The sequence below is a fragment of the Podarcis tiliguerta genome (genome assembly GCF_965153285.1).
Source record: "Podarcis tiliguerta genome assembly, chromosome: 2".
NCBI lineage: Eukaryota > Metazoa > Chordata > Lepidosauria > Squamata > Lacertidae > Podarcis > Podarcis tiliguerta.
In genome coordinates, this window is record NC_139535.1 from 61,513,266 (window position 1) to 61,534,384 (window position 21,119).

At 44.4% G+C, this 21,119-nt stretch overlaps 1 protein-coding gene across 1 annotated transcript in view; it reads right to left on the reverse strand.

Moving 5' to 3' along the window:
• TCOF1 (treacle ribosome biogenesis factor 1) overlaps positions 1 to 21,119 on the reverse strand; it is a 39,068-nt gene that overhangs the window by 11,901 nt on the left and 6,048 nt on the right. Inside the window, exons 3-13 of the mRNA XM_083424426.1 lie at positions 20,132 to 20,259; positions 19,711 to 19,808; positions 18,190 to 18,547; positions 16,867 to 16,949; positions 14,851 to 15,081; positions 13,725 to 13,973; positions 9,128 to 9,314; positions 5,718 to 5,869; positions 3,919 to 4,152; positions 2,917 to 3,208; positions 1,815 to 1,903 (exon numbers count right to left, since the gene is read on the reverse strand). Coding sequence (XP_083280552.1) covers positions 1,815 to 1,903; positions 2,917 to 3,208; positions 3,919 to 4,152; positions 5,718 to 5,869; positions 9,128 to 9,314; positions 13,725 to 13,973; positions 14,851 to 15,081; positions 16,867 to 16,949; positions 18,190 to 18,547; positions 19,711 to 19,808; positions 20,132 to 20,259 — 2,101 coding nt within the window. The remainder of the gene's footprint in view (positions 1 to 1,814; positions 1,904 to 2,916; positions 3,209 to 3,918; positions 4,153 to 5,717; positions 5,870 to 9,127; positions 9,315 to 13,724; positions 13,974 to 14,850; positions 15,082 to 16,866; positions 16,950 to 18,189; positions 18,548 to 19,710; positions 19,809 to 20,131; positions 20,260 to 21,119) is intronic.

Consider the following 21,119-nt stretch of genomic DNA (forward strand, 5'->3'; position numbering starts at 1 on the left):
GAAATGCTGATACAGAACTTTACAGTGATGCTACAAATTCCACGAGCAAGCCCAGGTCATCTCCTCCTTCACAGCCCCATTTTCTGCCTCTTATGAGCCCGTGAAGGAAAACACACGGCGAGTCCTGCCCCTGCCTGCCCCAGTGAGGGTAGAAGCAAGGAAGCAGCTCACAGGCTCTAGAGAGCTGGAGAAAGGCACAGGGACAGAAAAACCTGTCCAATGCTTCCATTCCCCCTATTGGGAGGCAGCGGGGGAGAGAGAGAGCATTTATGCCAGTATTTTATGGGTTTACAATACACGCAGTAAATTTGCTTCTCTGTTCTCTCCCTGTTAAGCACGCATAGGGGAGGCTGCTGACCATTACCACACTCCCAGGCTCACATGCAAGTCTAATGCGTTGCAGATGTACAGCTCATACTATATGCTGCTCATAAAAGGACATTTTATAGCTTAGACATGGCTTAAATTGCAAATAAAGAATTGCTGCCGTTTGCCTAACACAGCTCCCCTTGTTTAAACCGTTGCATAGCCCCGCAGTTTCACCCTGGACCTCTCCCTTAATCAGGCAGGGCAGGTTAACATGAGGTCAGACACAGATCTAATCAAGATTCTACTTCCAGGAAGCACCTCTCATTCGGTTCAGCAGCTGCATTTAAGATGACGACACCTTTGCTGAACCTATTCCTATTCTCAGTTTTCTTATGAGTAATGTCAATACCAATTTTTAATATAAAACGTACAATAAAGGTTGAACCCATTTGTCCTGCACTAATATAACCTTACATTTCTTATCGAGTTGCATGCCTCCCTCACCCCAAATCTCTTCCCTTTCATACCCCATGCACTTAGCTTACAATGAAGGAGCACGTTTTGTCATTTACAAACAAAATAAAACCACCTCACAAAACCACTGGGTCAGGCCTGAAAGGGAAAAAAACACTGAAACGCCAAAATTTTAGGCATCCAGATAATATCAGTATGGTAAAAACCCACATTTAAACAAACTAACTTTATATTATAGGCATAAGGAGGTTTAAATATTATTATTTTAAAAGCCACTTTAAGTTCAAGAAAACAGTGCATCTTATCACGGGCTTATGATATCGGGTCCAACTTAAGACTGGGGGTCACTACAGACCCCAAGTGCTGTTCCTGAATACTGTAACTATGTCCTGAAACAACAAATTATCCTTAAAGCAGCTTCTTCTTCCGTTTTGTTTGACATTAAATTGGAAACATTTTTTAAAAAATTATCACTTTTGGTCATGACTACAATACCAGATCAATAAATGTTGAACCCATTTGTCCTGCGCTAATACAACCTTACATTTCTTATCTAGTTGCATGCCTCCCTCGCCAGCTTGCAGATAGGGGAGACCTTTCCTCACCAGGCTTGAGTAAGCAGCTGTAAGAACTATTTTTACCAATCACACTTAACATCTGATGCATTTACAAGACCAGTAAAATGCCCTTCTTGCTCACTGCAGCCTTCCCTTATGGAACTGTGAGACAGGGCTATTGTGTCTCCAGATGGGGTTCAAGACTGATCCCCAGGCCCAAGACTGCTGAAGTGAGCAAAACTCCAGTCTGTATGGTGTTAATAGCAGATAACCATGCAGTTGAATGGTGAAATCAACACCTTGCTGGCATTACTTATAGCTATGAGGCCAAGCCTTATAGTACTACTGTCCATCTTAAAAAATCCTTTGTGCAGACTTGCACCATTAAGACATCAAATGTAGCCTAATGGAATGTGTGCCAGTGTTAATAGGTGCCTTCTCAGCATGCAGCCCCCATCAATAAGGAAGCAATACCTGCGAAGCCTCCTGGTCTTCATCACTGCTGGTCGTTTCAGATGAGCTCTCTGGCTTCCCCCCCACTTCTTGTTTCTGTGGTATGCTTGCTAAAAGAGAAAGAAAGAGGGAAAACTGCCATCTGTGAGACTTCTAATGCTGCAAAACTGTTGTGACACAAAGAACATCTAACTGTGGAGACAGTGCCAACCCAAGAGCCTTATGAACTTTTACCCACAGAGTTTGCCCATCCCAACATTGCCAAGGTAGTTGCCGCAAAGGGTACATAGAAGTTTAGGTGATGGTGTTGCTTCAGCTGTGCTATAGGAATACCAAACTTTCCTTACTTCTTTTCTTTTCCCCCCCAAGGTAGGCAAGTGAGGGAGTTATTGGGACAAGAGCTACATGACCCTTGGGCACAGCGAAGAGGCAGACCACTTTCAAGACTACTTGAATTACCACAGGCAGCCCACTTAGGGGCCACATTTCCTAAAGGAATTGTGCCAAATTCTACAGTGCTCCACATCTCGCATCTAGAATTAGTCTCCTAAAGAAGGTTCGACATACTTAGGGTTTCTTTGAGGGCAATTTTTTAAATTAAAAAACAAACAAACAAGAAAATCTCCTTGTGAGATCAAGAAAACACTGTGAGAAGGAAAACCATAAAGTTCTTCTCTAGTGCCCTTGTAATAAGACAAAATGAAGATATAACCAAGGAATTTATCCCATTGAGACTTGGCCAATTGTGCTATCTATCTATCTATCTATCTATCTATCTATCTATCTATCTCTATCTATCGAATTTCTAATGTGAAATAGCCACTGAGGGTGGGGAGGATTAACTGGAGTCATGGCTTAGCCTCATCACCTATTTCCCTGGCTCAGTCTTGGGATACATGGTGCACTCCTAAGGATGAACAAGAATGCCTATCCCCTCAACATCCAAGATTCCAGGTGAGAGGCTGTGGCTTTCAGATGGCTAAACACCCTCTGTAAATATGCCATGAATAGGCTAGGATCCTTCTCAGCTTCCCCTCTCAAGGGGGCACTGCTGTCTTGTTGCATCTTCACTGTGCTTGCCACATTCAAAGGGGACTGGATTTCCCCCCATCTCGTCTCTTACCAGGCTGTGGGATCTGCTTGGCGGTTGTCAATGCCTCCTTCTCGCTATCCGAGGAACTGCTGCTTCCAGAACTCTCCTTGTGCTTAAGGATCCCATCGGGTTTATCAGGTGGAGCTTGGCTTAGTTTAGGCTTCTTGGAGGAGCTCTGCTCCACCTTCCCCGTTGTTACTGCAGCAGAGCCTTGGCACTTGGTGGAAGCAGAGTTGGGTGTACTAGAGCTGGCCTGTGCATGCTTCCCTGGAGGAGCAGGTGTTTTTACTGCTTTCGGCAGAAAAAAGGGGTGAATGGGGGGCTGCAGGAAGATACAAAATCAGAAATGTCCATTAGAAGTTAAAAAAAGAGGGTGCAAACTTCACAACCAGCCATTCTTGGAATTAACAGACTATTCTTATGCCTAAAGAAAGCAGGTTCAAACATTCTTGTTTCTATTGCCGCCTATCACGCATGAACAATGCAAATCTTCAGGGCAACTCTGTTCCCCGTCACTGGGTATTTCTTAGGAGGCCAGCAACAATGAAGCTCAAGTAGTTGATCTTTATTTTTTGTTTTAAAAAAGCACGTTATTATATTACCAACTCCCAACGCTGATCCCTGTTTCTTTTGTAATTTTTATACTTTTTTTTAATGGATTTGTAATTTCTGTAGGTTTTGGGCCACCCAAGTGGCATGTTTATACTAGAAGGATGGGATATAAATTTTGCAATAAACAAAAGAAAAGAATCTACATAATTAGCAGTAAAGTGCTATCACTTAAGAAAGATCAGAGGTGATGGGAGGAAGGCAAGGGAAATCCATGCCAGAGAGAAGTAAAGCAGCCCTACCAAAGTGCCTATGGACAATGACAGTCACTTATGACACTAGTATCACCACTGCCTCAAGAAGCTATTGAGAAGGGAAAGGTGTCATTAGTGCTGGGGACCAGGCAGCTTCACACCTGAAGTCTGAACCACTAGTACAGCTGCACTCTTTGATTCTGTGCAGGAAAACGGATTCTCTTTTTACCTGTTTCACAGGCTTTGCAGCCGCCACCTCATCCTCTGAAGAATCAGAGCTGTCGGTCTCTGAGCATTCTGCAGCTTTCTGGAGAGAGGCAGCTGCAGACTTCATTGGGCTTGCTGTCCCAACTTTTCCTGCTGGCTGAGCATTGCCTGCTTTGCCTGATGTGGCACCTGCCATCTTTGCAGCTGGAGCTTTCGCAGGAGCGGGTGTGGGTTTCTGAGTTTCCTGAGCTGGTTTCTAGGAAAAGGGAGGATTATTACATAATTAGATTGTGACAAGAGCAGAAGCTCTATAAGCATAGAAACGCAAGGGAATTTATTTCTGTGAAGGTCTAGGTTACCAAACAACAAATACAACATATAACAAAATATGCACATATATTTATTTTTTGTTGTTAAATTTCTGCTCCATCTTTCTACTTGCCCTTATTTTGCCATTCACCTCACATTTTTAAGGGTTTTTTTATTTAAAAAAAAAAGTTGAATTGCTGCCTCCATTAAGAAGACCGCAGTTGCTTCCCCCAAGAAGCAAGATGATAGCAATGGTGCTCATAAGTATAATGGGCTGTTATACTCAGTGTATACCCACTGAAATTAACAGACATTATTATTATTGATAATAATTAGTCATTTTCCTAACAAAATTGACCCAAAGCTACTTACAAAAATAATACATGGCTAGCTTGGGTACATTTCAGTAACGCTTAGAACACTGAAGACACTTTCTGAAACAGAATGGTGTTTTGTTTTGTTTTTTGCAACCCTGTATGTAAGCTGCAAGCCTTCCTTAGATTTTTAATTTTCATCCAAAATACTATTCAGATTGTTAGTTAGCAGCCTCTCCCAACCTGCACCACTGGCTGGAGTTTTTGTGGGGTTTTCATGTGTTTTTCATAATATGCTACACCTGGCACAACAATATAAAATATATTTTATGCATCCAGCATGCATATATTGTATTATATGCTTCAGCCGTGATGTATATGTTATACTTGGATTAATGAAAAGAATCTTTTTTTAAAAAAAAAAAAAAACCTAAATCTGTCAGCTGTGCAAAATAATAACTACTTATTTATTCACCACTAGGAACAGTCTTGGCAACTCCTGCACTGGTTCTACCTAAGCACCTGCTCGTTTCTTCTTTTTTGAGACTTCCAAGGAACAGTGACTTTTACGTGTGGAAAGCCCTAGAACTGTTTTCAGAAGCAGATCTGGAATCCAAAATGTGGAACAGAGATTTGGGGAGTGAGGGAACAATGAGGCTACTAGAAAAAAGCAATCCAACTATCTGCAAGCACTAGATAGAGCTCCATGCAACCTCAAGGCCAGAGGAGTGTTCCTAGCCGACCACGACCACTTCATACTCACTCTGTGTCCCACAGCCTGAGCTGAATGGCACAGCCGTTGAGTAAACACAAATGCCCATATCTATAGCTAGGGGCTGTGAGTGCACACAGTCCGTTACCTGAATGAGCAACTGTGAGCAAAAGGGGCCCTGCACACACAGCAACCCCTTCACAATCTCAAAGCCAGATCTTTTGAAGAAGCCAACGTCCCACTCCTCAGATTTTCAGAAGCAGGAGGCCAATTCCAGATCCTCATCCTCATCCCATGCTAAACAACCAATCAGCAAATTTTCAGGGCTTTCTTTTTATATTCTAAAAAAATGGTTCTGAACACACCAGACGCAAGCACATGCCTCAAGCTTTGCAAAGCAAGCAACCATGAGCTTAGGACCAGGATGTGAAGCACAGCCGGAGTGATACAGGTGGGAGTGTCTGCCCTCCTCGCTTTCTCAGTTACCTGGGTGAACACTTTGTCTTCTTCAGAGTCAGACTCATCGCTAGAATCCTGGCTGCTGTCTTCACTCTCCTGGGCCTTCTGAAGTGGTCCTCCTGGTGGGGGCAGGGACTTTGCAGCAGACACCACCTGAGATGCAGCGTTTGCCTTGGTTGCTAAAAGGAAATAAGGAGGTGAGACAACAGCTCAATGGGTTAAAGCTTAAGGGGGCTGCAGCTCAGTGCCAGAGCATATGCTTTGCAGGCAGGTCGCAGGTTCAATCCCTGGTGTCTCCAGGTAGGGCTGGGAACAATTTCTGCCTGAAACCCTAAAGAGCCACTGTTGACCATTGCAGTCCAGGAACATTAGGCCCTCCAGATATTGCTGGACTACAACTCCCACCATCCTTGACCATTGGGCAATGCTGGTTGAGGCGGAAACTGGAGTTCAGTGACACCTGGAGGGCCACAGGTTCCCCATCTGTTGTGGACAATACTGAGTTAGATAAGACAATGGCTTGACTTGGTATTGAGGCAGCTTCTTATGATAAGATAGCTTCATCTGTAGATAGGAGCTCATGCACTCTGGACCTGTGGCTGCAGCCATTTCTTCTTAAATGAAAAAAAGGAACAGAAAGGAAGTGAAACACAGACTTCAGGAACAGCCGCTGCTCTCTTGGAAAGGTCATGTCAGTGCTTGCTGGTGATTTCCTAGTACTGGTTGAAGAAAAACAGGAAGGAATTGGAGATCATTGCAGTTCATGGTCCCACTAGAAAAGCTGGACCCCGAACCGAGAAACGTCTTCCCCTCCAGCTTCTGGACAAATATGTCAGGAAGTCTGTTGGGATCCAGCCTGCAGCCGTGAAGTCTAGATCTTATTAGCAGCTACCTGCTGGTGACAGATAAGCTGCTGCCTGGTATTCCCCCTCCCCAAACTACAAAGCCTGTCAAACCTACAAGCAGGGAGAAAGATTTTTAGATGAAAGCCTTTTTAAAAAAGCAAATCCATTGCACTGCAATTGAAAAGAGAACTCATTGAAGGACAATTCCTTTAACCTTTAGCTGGTCTAAGCTCCCCGGAAAAAAACCAAAATAGCCAAGCCATGCAGTACAGTAATGCCTCATCTTTGTACAGTTGGTTCAGATAGACCAAACGTGATAAAATTGTGGGGGAAGTTTCCCAATATCTCCATTGAAACCTCACACACTCTTCTTTTCCATGATCATGGTGGCAAAAAGAAAGGCATTGCAAATGCATGTTAACTCAGGGAAAGGGGTCATAGTTCAGTGGGAAACTCTTGCTTGGCATACAGAATGTCCCGGGTTCCATCTTTTGCTGCAGGTGATGGGGAAAAGTACTTTGCTGGAGATTCTGGAGAGCTGCTGCCAGTCAGAGTAGAATATGCTGGGCAAGATGGACGAAGAGCTTGACTTTGGATAAGGCAGCTTCCTGCCTCCTGTGCGCTGGTGGCCAAAGGGTAGCAGGGAAAAGACTAAGAGCTGCGCCAGAAATCCTAATAACTCACACAAGGTCATATTTAGCCATGGTTTACTCAGAGTAAACACAGAAATTACGTTTCAGAGTAAACATTGACATTAATGGATCTAAACTAGTCGTTTCAATGGGTCTGCTCTGTGTAGGCCTAGCAACGGATGCAACCCATGCTTTGAAAGATGAGAGGTGATGGTTTTAAGACACCAAGCAGTAGTCAGTGCAACACACGTTTAAATCCTATGCACTATTCAAGCATGCTACAGTGGAACCAGTGGTTTTCGAGTGTCTCGGAACCTGAACAATTCAGAACCTGAACGCCAAAAACCCGGAAGTAATTACTTCCATTTTCGAACGTGCCTTGGAAGTTGAACGGCCTCTGCTGTGTGTTTTCCCATTGTTTCAATGGATTTTGCCAACTGCCCATTGATCCTCAGTTTCTAAACATTTCAGAAGTCAGTCTTCCGGAATTGATTACCTTTGAAAACCGAGGTTCCACTGTACTATGTCACTACATTTGTGTCCTAACCTACCTCCATGAAACTTGGGGTGATATGCACTGAAGTTACATGCATTTGCCCAAAGCCATTTAATGGGTGAGGGAAGACCAGAACTTGAGCTGCCCTATGCCAAATCTCCCACTCTTTCTGTCCGCTGGGTGCAACATACTGGATCTCTCATTTTTAAGGTTTTGCAAGAAATAAGCTTTCAAAAAGACCACGGAATGGCCCAAAGAGAGGCTACACACGCTCTCGCAGCTTTTCTGTTGCTAAGCGTCCTTGAATTCTCGGATTTACATTGCAACACAACATCTTACAGTGGGTTCTATTATTTCATGGAAAGAGGCAGCTTCTACAGGAATTTCGAAATTTTGGAGAACATCTAGTCCCTCAGGGCTTCTCCTCCTTCATCACTGTAAGATTCCAAGCATATTTTTTACTGCTCGTGTTATGAAACAGTGAGACCTGCTAGGCAATTTGGGGCATAGCATTTGCTGAAAAACAGTCTCTGAACATAGAGATATCCAGTGTAGGCTCATGCTGTACCACAGGGATGGATGGATGGATAACTCTCCTCGCACTGCCCCACAGGGGCCTGGGAAACACCCCCTAGCCAGTTCCAGAGGCACCATTCGCCTGGGGAGCTTGTAGCCAGGGCTGCTGCAACAAACAGCTGTGCAAGCCTTTGGGAGGCAGAGACGCAAGAGGGCACCAGAGTTGCGAGGGAAGGAAAGAGCGACGGAGGCCAGTGTTGCCCACGGCACCCCTGACCATCATTCAAGGCACCCCAGGGTGCCATGGCACACTGGCTGAAAACCATTGGTGTGGAGTAATAAAGTGATGGCTGCGTACAAAAATTCCCAGTGACAAAAACTGAATGCAAAGCTCTCCCTGGCTCTGCAAGCTGTCACGCTGGTTTCCTCCCATGACTTAAGATGGTTTCACACCAAGTCTTTCAACTTCACAGCAGCAGCAAAGCAAAGAATATTCCAGAGAGGGTTTCATAGCTGCTAACAGCGTTCCTTTATGAATAGCCCAAGAAGCATGAAGCCACTTTTACTGGCTATTTTCTTCAGCCTCCAAGGGGAGCTCATCACTCAGAAATGGATCTGCTTGGCAAATGCTATGAGGAACCAGAAACAATGAGGACCCCCCCCCCAAAAAAGTACAGTTCCTTCAGCCAATTTGGAAGTATGTTCTGAAACAAAACAAATACAGAATTGGAACACTGACAGGTTCCTCACATCAGTTTCAGAATAATTGGCATCTGTTCCTGTGTTTTGGCACTTCAGAGTGCATTTTGTGGGTGTGGGTGTGCGCGCTTTTACCCTTAGGGAAGCTGTTTGTTACTCCGGAGCCCCCAATGCTCAGGCAAATAAATTTTACAGAGAAGCTGAAAACAAGAGGCCCCCAAGCACCAATGAAAACCGGGGGCTTCTTACCGAAAGGAGGTGTCAGGTTATGTTGTGTTGGAGGAATCATTTCCTCCTCACTGTCAGATGAGCTGCTGCTGCTCTCACTCTCCGTCTCCTTCCCCTTCAAAGCACTCGACACAGCTTTCGCCGGGGTGCCTGGTTTATCAATCTGATTTTGTCTGGCTCCAGCGGGAGGCTGAGGAGTTTGCAATTTCTGCACCACAGGGAAAAAACAAAACACACACAACCGCCATCAGTGAAGGATTTATTTTCATGGCTGAAGAGTTTATTTGAGTTTCATTGGTTTCTTATGATTTGCCCCCAATCTGTCTCCCAAAACAGGATAAAAACGGGATACTCCTGGATGGGAAAGACTGATAATTACAGTTTTTAAGTGCAACTGAAATAGACATGGCTATTTTGCATGACATCACCTTGCCAACAAAGGTCCGTATAGTTAAAGCCATGGGTTTCCCAGTAGTGATGTATGGAAGTGAGAGCTGGACCATAAAGAAGGCTGATCGCTGAAGAATTGATGCTTTTGAATTATGGTGCTGGAGGAGACTCTTGAGAGTCCCATGGACTGCAAGAAGATCAAACCTATCCATTCTTAAGGAAATCAGCCCTGAGTGCTCACTGGAAGGACAGATCCTGAAGCTGAGGCTCCAGTACTTTGGCCACCTCATGAGAAGAGAAGACTCCCCGGAAAAGACCCTGATGTTGGGAAAGATGGAGGGCACAAGGAGAAGGGGACGACAGAGGACGAGATGGTTGGACAGTGTTCTCGAAGCTACGAACATGAGTTTGACCAAACTGCGGGAGGCAGTGGAAGACAGGAGTGCCTGGCGTGCTCTGGTCCATGGGGTCACGAAGAGTCGGACATGACTAAATGACTAAACAACAACAACAATTTTGCAATTTTTGAACTTGAGAGTTTAGGACTTGAAGTGAAGGAATATTCCTTTAGGTTTGTCTTCCCCAACTGTGGTGTGTATTCTCTGTTGAATCCCCAGGGACAATCCTACAGCTGTGAAAGCCCCCTCTCATAAAAGTGGCATCCTAAAGCAATGAAATTTCATACTTTAAAGCAGCCTTCCTGAACCTCGTGCTGTTCAGATGTTTCGCGATAGAACTCCCGGCAGCCAAGTGACATGGGGTGGAGATTTTTCCGTTTCATAAATGTGTTAGTAACAATGAATAGATGCCAATTGAAAGAACAATTTTAGGCAAGTTTCAAAGTTTTCAGCTTTGTTTACGAAATGCAAGTAAAATAAAGCACGCTTAATTAGATCACTCTAGGCCCTAGGGCATCAGAATTCTTCTTGGAGCAAATTAGTTCAATTCGCACAGGACACATTTCAGAAACGCCTCCACTCCTGGAGCTCATTGGGCCAAAGAAACAAAGTAGAGCCTTCTCTTGGCATGCTTTGGCTGGCTGCAGAAGCAGGTGGAGCGGGTGGTTCGTGATCCTGCAGAAAACCTGCACAGCTGTCTGCTACTAGTGCTCTGAAATGCCTTTTATCTTGGCTGTTTCAGGCAGAGCAGCTACATGGTTGACATTGTACAGGACATCCCCCACCTGTACTAAATCCCTTGGTTACATTGAACTGACTGGGGTAACTGTGCCCCTGAAGGACCAGGTGCGCAGCCTGGGAGTCATTTTGGACTCACAGCTGTCCATGGAGGAGCAGGTCAATTCTGTGTCCAGGGCAGCTGTTTATCAGCCCCATCTGGTACACAGGCTGAGACCCTACCTGCCCACATACTGTCTCGCCAGAGTGGTGCATGATCTAGTTATCTCCCGCTTGGACTACTGCAATGCACTCTACGTGGGGCTACCTTTAAAGGTGACCTGGAAACTGCAACTAATCCAGAATGCAGCAGCTAAACTGGTGACTGGCAGCGACTGGCAGATGTCAAGGGAATAAAAAACTATCTGACTTTTAGAAGACATCTGAAGGCTGTTTTAATGTCTGATGTTTTATTGTGCTTTTAATTCTGTTGGAAGCCACCCCGAGTGGCTGGGGAGGCCCGGCCAGATGGGCAGGGTATAAGTAACAAACAAACAAATTATGAATTAATATTACTATTACTGTGGATTAAAGTATAATCTATCTTTCCAGGCTCTTTCTCCTTACCTTTGCTCTCACCTTGCCCTAACTAAGCAACTCTGCATGTAAGCTATTTTCTAACACCCCTACATAAAAACACTTTCTAACACCCCTTCATAAAAACACGAGAGGCTGCCCACTGGATCAGAGCAAAGGTCTCTCTAATCCTCTTTCCTACAGCAGCCAGCTAGGTGCTTGTGAGAAACAACCCCCCACCAAGCATGGCATTGCAAAGCTTGCTAAAGTGGCTGCAATCCCAGGAGGAAGGAGTGTCTATCAAACAAAATACCACAGCATTCAACTGCTTGAACAGCAAGAACTACAGACAAAAATATTTAAAAGGACATTATCTATTATAAAAAAATTGTATTACAAGCTATCAGTTGCATTCATTAACAAGCTATCAGTTACATTTTCAGGCTCAAAGATATAATGGAAAGCCTCGAGAAAAAAAAAGAAGGGCTAACTGAATTGTCCTTTAATTAAAAATTGTTTCAGAAGAGGACAGTGCTTTGGCAAATTGAAGTATGTTCCAAAGCAGATGGAAAGGACTAAACTGAAAAAGCACCAGGATCCTTTCCTTATAATTCAAATGCAGATCTTTCATAATGTTTTAGGTTTCATCTCTCCAATTAATTCAGTTGCTTTCTCCAAATGACATGAGACAAAAATATCGGCCAATTCAAAACCCCATTGACTTGTTAAGTGCTATAAAGGATGGCCTATACACATAGCATACAAGACCTAAGGATAATTGGAGAAGTACATTGTCTCTCGAGGCAGACAGATGCCAACAACAACAACATGAAAGAGCTCGTGAGAGCATGGGCAGAAAGCAAGAAGCAAGTTTGTCCCCTCCACCAAATTCAGTTTTGCCATTCAATTGCCTTAGAAGGAAGCCACACAGCAAGCAAGGCACATTATAGTTGGGCTGAATTACACTGAAGTTCAAAGGCCCCCCAAAGGAAGCAAAATCAAAGCAGCCATTTCAAAAAGAACCACCAGCCCAGCATCTGGTCTACTGCATTTTTAAGAGCGCTGGGGAGTAGAACAAGGCTCTGGGCAAAAAGAGAGAGAGGTTTTCTGAGCAGCTTTCATCTATTAAGAGAGGCTGATGCCAAGACTGGCGGACGCTTATAACAGCTGGAAGCCTTTCTCATCCAGTTGTGTCCCAAGAATGAACGCAATAAGCTGGCAAGGAAATCTGTGCAACACACCTTGTCCAGCTGGCTCATTCTGATCATGTTCTGTGACCAGAATTATTCAAATCAAAAAGAAGGGGGAGTTAGGAAGGAGAAAGCACATCTTTGACAGAGCTAGAAGAACGAACATGGGACCCTAGAACTAACAATCGTGCTTGCAAAGCGCACAGCAGTTTGCCATGACAAAACATATCTGGTTATACTCCAAATGAAGTGCCACCCAGGCCCTTCGCTAACTCTTCTGGGAAAGGGTTCCATTAATAATCACTGCTTGCTTCCTTCCCTAATAATCACTAAAGTTTATGACTTTGCATTGAGAGGGTCTCAGGTAAAATCCTTGTCATCTCCTGGTAGGGCTGGGAAGGCTCTATCTGAAATCCAGGAGCGCTACTGCCAACCGGTGTAGACAGGACTGAGCTAGATGGACTCACAAGAAGATAAAAGCCTGCTGGATCAAGCCAGTAGCCCGTCCAGTCCAGCCTCCTGTTCTCAGTCGCCAACCAGATGCCTGTGGTCACACAAATTATTTGCAAGGCAGAAAATAAAACAAAGACTACAAAGCAACAAAAAACCCAAAATGGATAGGGTGGAATAATTCAATATAGGAGTTTGAGAGATGTGCTTTTTGACATTCCGGAGGTTTGTAAGATTGACGCTTTGAAAATTCCAGGAAGGAAATGTCTTACAGATCAGCAGTTTTTAGGAAACTAAACTCGACCAAATACTGCTAAATACTCAAAGCAGCGACCTTAAAGCTGCTGCGGAGGACAGACATACCCCAAGACAGGCCAGGGAACTGAGGCAAGAGGCCAAATGGCAATAAGGGCATTGTGAACAGCAGAGATTTACCAACTGCGTTGCTGAGCGTCGAGGTGACACCAACAAGGGCTATAAACTTATTTTAAGCTTCAGAGTGAGGAGCAATAACACGAGTCCAACATTCAGAAAGCAGTTCCAATAGTGATTGTGTAATAAACGCTGTGTTGTGAAGGAAAACATTTTTGCTTCATCAGTCATGACCATTCCCTGTTGTTAAAATGCGAGCATCAGAAAAGCAAGCTTATTACGCTTTAGCTAGATTGGCAACATACTGAGGAACCAACTGATTTGGAGACAGCCCGAGAGATTCTTAAAAAGGGTGATCAAGGACGGGGGATTGAGAAAAGCAACCTGTAAAGTGGAGATTTCATGCACAAGAAAGACACATAATTCTGAATGCGTTAGGCCATGTAAGGAAAGGTGGAGGGGGTGGGGGTGGGGGTGGGGCAGAGTCAATCCCATTATTTCAAGGAGAAGCAGTGCATTTCTAACCTTCTGGCTTACTGGAACTGAGGGAGCCTCATCCTCACTCTCAGATGACGACTCGCTGCTCTCTGAGCTCTCGGCTTTCTTCCCCCCGCCAGCAGCCTTGGCAGGAGGTGACTGTTTCACTGCGGACGTCTTTGGCGTTTGCTTCAACAGAGCTGGAACAGAGACTGTCTTGGTTGACAGGAGACTGGGTGCTGCTGCATTTTTCACTGGGGATGAGAAGGTCTGAGGGGTTTTTCCAGGTGACTTTGCCTATTTTTAAGATTAGAAGAATGGAATAGAACAGATAAAAGCCAATTCATGAACTCAAGCGGTTCATATGTAAGGCTTTAAAAATAAATCAATCCCAACATAAAAAAACAAATCAGCAAATAGGTTTTGGGAAGCAACTTTCAAGGCTGAGCAACTTGTTTTGGAGTCATAGGAGGCACACGCTGATTTATCTTGTGGTCGGGGTTTCAGGAATTTTTGTTTCAGGTTCATTTGAACAAATAATAAAACTAACTCCTTTGAAACACTGCTATGCCACTTTCCCAGATACAGTGGTACCTCGGTTTACAAACTTAGTCCGTTCTGGAAGTCCGCTCCAAACCAAAACCAAAACCGTTCTTAAACCGAGGCATGCTTTCCCTAATGAGGCCTCCTGCCGCCGGTGTCCTTCCACCGTTCGGCTTCCGTTCTTAGACAGAGACAAAGTTCGCAAACCAGGACACTACTTCCAGTTTTGCAGAGTTCGTAAACCGAATAGTTCAGTGTGTTTCACTTTGAATTGGCTAATTTTAGGAATAGCAATGCATTCTGTCATTGGCATTTTGGGGGAAATTGATTTCTCCCCTACATCTAGTCACTATACTGCTGAGCCCCTAACCCATGGTTTGGGGGCTTGGGTATGTGATGGCCAAATGTAGCCCATTTTTAAGCTAGCATCCCTTCTTGGATTTTGTGCTTAGTGGCTTACAGCAGGTATGGGAAAGGTATGGTGCTCCAGATGTTGTTGGACTAAAACTTCCACCAGCCCCGGCCAGCATGGTCAGGATGTTGGGAGTTGTAGCCCAGTAGTACCTGGAAGGTCACAAGTACCCTGCCTTAGGGAGAGAAAGGAAGGGCAGGAATGCCCAGGATGTCTCACCTGTGTTGCCAAGGAGGGTTCCTCGATCTCAGTGTCAGACGAGTCACTTGTCTCAGAGCTGTCTGCTGGCTTCGTGGTTTTAGCCACATTTCCAGATCTTGCTCTGGTTTGTTGTGCCGTTTTCTTTGCTGGAGATGCCTTTACTGCATTTCCTTTAGATGGTACAGTGGTGGCTGGCACACTTTTTGTCAGAGTTGTGTCGACCTGTCTGCTTTCCACAGCTGGTTTTACCTACAACAACAGGAAAGGTAAAATAGGTGCATGGCAGCTGAGAGAGCTGGGAAGTTCTTAAGGAACATGTCTTTGATAAGAATGCAATACATGGTCACAGTCCTCCAAGCACCTAAACTGCAAGTTGCCCTCGATTCCCAAGCAGTTTTGGAATCTGGCATTGGACCGTGGCTAAGTAGGCAACACCCAGAATTCATGGCCAACCAACTTTCAACATCTCATTCTGGAGAGAAGAGACCCCTCCGCTTTGAAATGGGCACCTTGAATTAAAAAATACTGATAGTGAACAAATGTATACAAAGGATCCCAGGACACCCATGGAACCCAAACAAGAGAAAGAAGATAGGCAGTAATACACTTGGGAGAACTAACATGGTGTATAATGAATGTGACCTCACCACCAGCACTGCACCTCAAATATTTATACCTGCTATCCTACCAAATGAACAGGAGGAACTGCCCAAACAGGCAGGATAAGGATGTTTGGATGGGCCCTAACAATTGGCAGGCCTATTCTCTCCTTGATCCAATGACCTAATAAGTCATCCCAATGAGTTATGATCACACAATCTCATCACACAGTGCTACCCTCTTGTGCTGCTAAAGCCATGGAGCTGGCAGTGTGTGGTGGGGAGGCAATACAGAAATGGAAGAAAAGACATGTAGCCACTGTCTCTGCATTTCCTTGAAAGTTTTCAGGTGGCAGAAGACATCATGAGAAGGATGCAAGTGGGCTTAGCTGGAGGCTGGGAAAGCAAAGGCATCAGAGGTGGGGAAGAAACAGGAAGAGTAAAGGGGGGGGGGAGCAGACAGGACAAAAAACACAGAAAAAGGCAGGGAAGAAAGCAGAAGTTGACAGCAGTTCCCACTTTAAAGCAGCAGTCAAATAACTCTGCTTTTCCTAGTTGGACAGAGGAGCCCAAAACCAGGGGATAACTCTTCCACAGAATAAATTGCTGAAGTTAGCCAATGGTCAAACAGGCTGGGGCTGATGGGCGGTGTAATCCAAAAACACCTGGAGGGCATCAAACTGGGGAAGGCTGGTTTAGAGCGATGTTCCAGAGAGCCAATTCAAATATTAGCACAGGCACATGGCAGCACAGGCACACGCATTAACATTCACATGGGGGAAACAGCTTGCACGAAAGCACCCCAAAGTCCAAATCTCCTGGCACAATGAAAATTAAATGCATAGGGAAGAGATTAGCCTGGAAAGTTCCACCCCAATGTTTAAGCTTTTCCCACGCAGCGAGACTGGGACGTGAGGAAACGTTCAAGCAAAGCAGTGGGAGGAACAGTTCCATGTGGAAGTAGCTCTCTGGTGTTCACTTGTCTTTGGGAGGCAAGGACAGAAAACACTTTTCCACAATGCAGACTCCCACTTCTCTCAGCCATAGGATGAAGGCACAGAGCCTTCCTAGCCAAGGTATGTGAAACTCTCTTTGTCCTAAAAGGAGCTCATAGATCAGGAGCAGGAAGCCGTTTCTATGACAAGTGTCACTTGCCCTTGAGGCCACATTACCAGGGGTGGGCTGGAGCCAGTGGTAAGCAGGATCAAAGCCAAACGTTGGCAGGGTCGGGGGGTAATGGCCAGGGGATCCATTTTCTTTAGGTAACCCACTGTTGCTCCCCTTCTTTCCCACCCTGCTTTGCTCCAATGGGACCTTTTCCCTCCAAGTACGGTGAAGGGAAGTAGGACAAAGAGCTGGCTGGATTCAAAAGAGCCATGAGCTGCATCCAGCCCGTGAGTTGCTCGTTCCCCACTCCTGCAGTAGTTGGAACTACCTGGATTGTTGCAGTATTTGTTTCTTCTTCCGAGTCTGAATCATCACTGGAATCTCCACTGCTACTCTCTGCCTTCTTTAGAGCTAAGACACAGAGACAAAAGCACTTAAGTTGAATCTGATAAAACATGAGAGAACATTAAATGCAGCTTTAGAGATCCAAGACAAAAAAGTAGGAAGCTCTGGGGTGCTTTTTTATTATTATTAGGGTATCCATATCTCCAACCATCAGATTTTAAGATACTTGCACAAAGCTGTTTTTAAGTGGGCCACGACCCACAGGTCATTTAAATTACCTAAAAATCTTGCTGTTTGGAAAGATATGCCCTGGCTGCTGACTGCTCAGCTCTAGAAAGGAAAGAGAAGCCCAAGACAGAAGAATTGTGTTTCTATTCACATGAGTCATGCCATTAGAAAGTGTCTTTAGCCTCCAGTTGGCATGTTCAGAACATACCAATCATGTACTTGAGATTATACCAATTAATGACACAGCAGCAGGATATTCTTCTGCAGTAAAAACCAATTACGTTTTAAGATCCAAGTATGGAGGGATGTTAAGAATTTACAGCAGAAGTGGGTAATAATTGAGGAGGTTTATGCTCCTGGAGTTGACAGAAGTGATGAGCAATATCCAATATTACTACACACTCCTTGTAGACCCATTGAAGCTAATGGACTCAAGTTACTTAAGCCCATTTCAATTACTGTACTCAAATGAGACAGAGTGTGTCTTAGTTGACCATAATTTGTAAGACTTTCCAGTAGACTAGACTACATATTATTACAATTGCTAGGCTTATGAAAACCCATACAGCACAAATTTATGGGAAGGTGAGTGACACTAATTTTGCATGTGATTTTGATTTAGCTAGACACTGGCCAACATCCTCATAAATAAATGAGGAAATCCAGAGAGAAAAATCTGTCGACTGACATCAAAATGGAAATGTATTTATTTCAGGTGCTCGACAGCTCAGCACGCTTGCCATAATTTTAGCCCAAGAAAGCTACTGTGTTACACACATGCCTGCCTGCTCATGAACACAACTGCATTTGTGTCCTTTGGATTCTTCAACTTATTTGGTCTCTTTGCAATGGATACCTGCTTTCACTGAGAGTACTGAACGTTTTCCTTTTGTTGAGAATAGCTTTCTTTTATATTTATCCCCTCAAATAGAGCTGAAACAATCAAGCCTACAACATGATTTGAAGGCAATGCAGGCCAACCTCACTGCAAGTCAAAAGGAAAGATTCGAGTCTGAGAGCTTGGATGATGTTTGTACAATGCCTTGCAACACACATCTCAAGCCAGCCAACTTCTTACCTGGCTTGGGTACTGGGGTTTTTACTGCTGCTGGTGTCTTTTCTTCCTCACTTTCAGATGAGCTGCTGCTGCTGCTGCTTTCAGAGTTCGTTGTCTTCCTTGCAGCGGCTGCCTGTGATGCATTCTGCCCTGCTATAGCAAGAGGCTGCGAAGCAGATCCTGGTTTAACAGGGAGGATTTTATTTTGTCCTGCCTTTGTCACAGCCGGTGTTGGTGGCTTATTTGCAGTTGCCTTTTTCTGTTGCCCTTTTGCCTGGACAGAAGCTACAGCCACCCCTTTGCCTGGGAAGGAGTTCGTCTTCTGTGCAGCAAGTTGCAGCAAGTTGCTGGTTTTGTTTCCTGCTGCGGGGATGTTCACCTAAGAGGAGAAGCAATCTCATTACACTTGTCAAGTCTGCTTTGAGGCTTTCCTACAATCAAGCAGTATAATTTCATAAATAAAATACATAGCCTATGCAGTCCATCACAGAGACTCCAAGTTTGCAAACAGCTCCAATAAGACCACGTTAACTGGGAGCTCTGCATGTACAAATAGAGAGAGGAGAGCTGTGCCCTACCTTTTGGACCATGTGTTTATTGTTACAGGCTTTCTCCTATTCAATATCCTCAAGACTGATTTCGATCTGAAGGTAGATCAATGCTTGTCTAGAACTGTCTACTCTAGACAATTGCCTAGACATTCAAAGCTTGTCCAGAATTTACCATGTAAAGAATGCAACTTATTATGGTCACCCTAACAAGGTGCATTTGGATGTACAGTGGTGCCTCGCAAGACGAAAAGAATCCGTTCCATGAGTCTCTTCGTCTAGCGGTTTTTTCGTCTTGCGAAGCAAGCCCATTAGCGGATTAGCGCTATTAGCAGTTTAGCGGCTATTAAAGGCTTAAGGGATTAGCGGATTAGCTGCTAAAAGGCTATTAGCAGCTTAGTGCCTTAGAAAAAGGGGGTGGGGAGCGGAAAAACCCCCCCAGGAATCGCAAGACATTTTCGTCTTGCAAAGCAAGCCCATAGCAATTCGTCCTGCGAAGCACCTCCAAAACGGAAAACCCTTTCGTCTAGCGGGTTTTCCGTCTTGCGAGGCATTCGTCTTGCGGGGCACCACTGTATTTCAAACAGGGAATGGTTACTTTTGCCATAGGGATTCTTGGTAGGTATGTTTTTTCTCCCAAATCTTACAATACCTCCTTGTGAGCCTTCAAAGCAGACACAACTCAGTTATTCCAGGCTCTCATGACTTTTCCTGTATCCCTGAATTAAGCATTTTGGGGTTAGGTTTTTTAACCCTCAAAGCTGTGCAGCATATGGGCTTTGCCTTTCTGGAAGGTGAGGAGACAGCTCAAACCTTCCTCTGTTCTCTTTCTTAAAAAAAAAAAAAAAGGACTTTCCAAAGTTTACCTGATGAGAAATTTTGAACATACACAAACAAAGCAAGTGCTATATTTGCAATCATGAAGTCTGATTTTCCACAACTATCCTATTCTCACACACACCATTTACAAGCCCTAGCAGTAACACCTTCTCACCTCCTTGCCAGCAGCTTCTTCCTCTTCAGAAGATGACTCCTCGTCCTCACTGCTGCTCTCCGCTTTAGCTAGGGAACTGTTATTCACAGCCACATTGCCTGCAACAGAGAGAGATGTCAGCCGATACAAGTCTGAAGGATTTCAGTGTCTCCAAAAGGAGGGAAAACTGAAGTCGCAGGAAAAATTTTATCCTGTCTAAGGACACCATGTGACAAAATTCTAGACAGTATCTCAAAGTTCCACAGCACTCCTCATAGCAAAACCTCTTTGCAAGCAAACTGCATGTGTCAAGGACAGAGATGAGACAGTCCCTCACCGGCATTTGCTCTTTTCAAACAGCATCTAAGGTGCAAATTACACATCACGAAATAGCCAGGTAGTAAAGTGCTTGGGGACATGGAATTAGACAAGTGCATCTTACTTTTTATGGGTTTTGTTGCTTCCTCCTCCGAGCTCTCAGAGCTGCTCTTGGGATCAGGAACTCTGATCTTTGCTGGGCTGCCTTGCTTGATTTCCTCCGCCTTTCGTTTCTGGGCTTGTGAGGAAGTTCTGTTGAACAGATTTTGCAAGTATGTTGAATAGGCGTTAAACAAGGATAGTTAGCTTAAAAGGGTTCACTCAACAACTTTTTGAGTCTCATGCCCCTGTAGTACAAGACCCACCACTGTCACTCATGAAACATTTACTTTACTATGGAAATAAAACAAACTGGGTACTTCTTTGACTTTTTTTTAAAAAAGTTTGTAGTTCAGGCAAATTGTCTTCCCAAGTTAACTTTTAAAATTAACTTATTAGAGGCAGTAATAGAACTAATCATACCTAAGACCGTGAAATTAGGGTGAGGAGCTTAATTAAAACCTAGTAATAGCTTCATCCTATCTGCATGGCTAATTTGAAGCTGGAATTTTCCAAGCCTGTCACACTGATCACCTACCTGTCAAGAAAAAAAATGTTGAGTCTAAACTTTATCCAAGAGAAAAACAATTAAAGAGAAAAGGGATCAGCTAATGGATCTCTCGCCCACACACAAGAGTGAATGGATCATAGTTTAAAACTCCCCAAAAAGGGGTAAAGGGGGAGAATGAGCCCCACACAGAAGGATTGCCATTGTGGAGGCGGAAGGAACTACAGAGAGAGAATAAACAGGGGGCAAAACTTGGCAGTATCACTCAGTAGGAAAGTTGGCATTTCCTAGCAGATCCCTGCCTTACGCGGCATTTTATATCATGTAGGTGTCATTTGTCTAACCATTTAGCTAGAAGGGAAAGAGAGGAAGAGTGTGTGAGATTTACACAATACTTAGAAAACAACTTTGGGGGAAACCTGGAGGTAAAAATGAAATGAAAGACCGAACAATTCAAAGTTGTGACCCACAATTAGTCAAAATTATGTAGCCTATGTGTACTGTT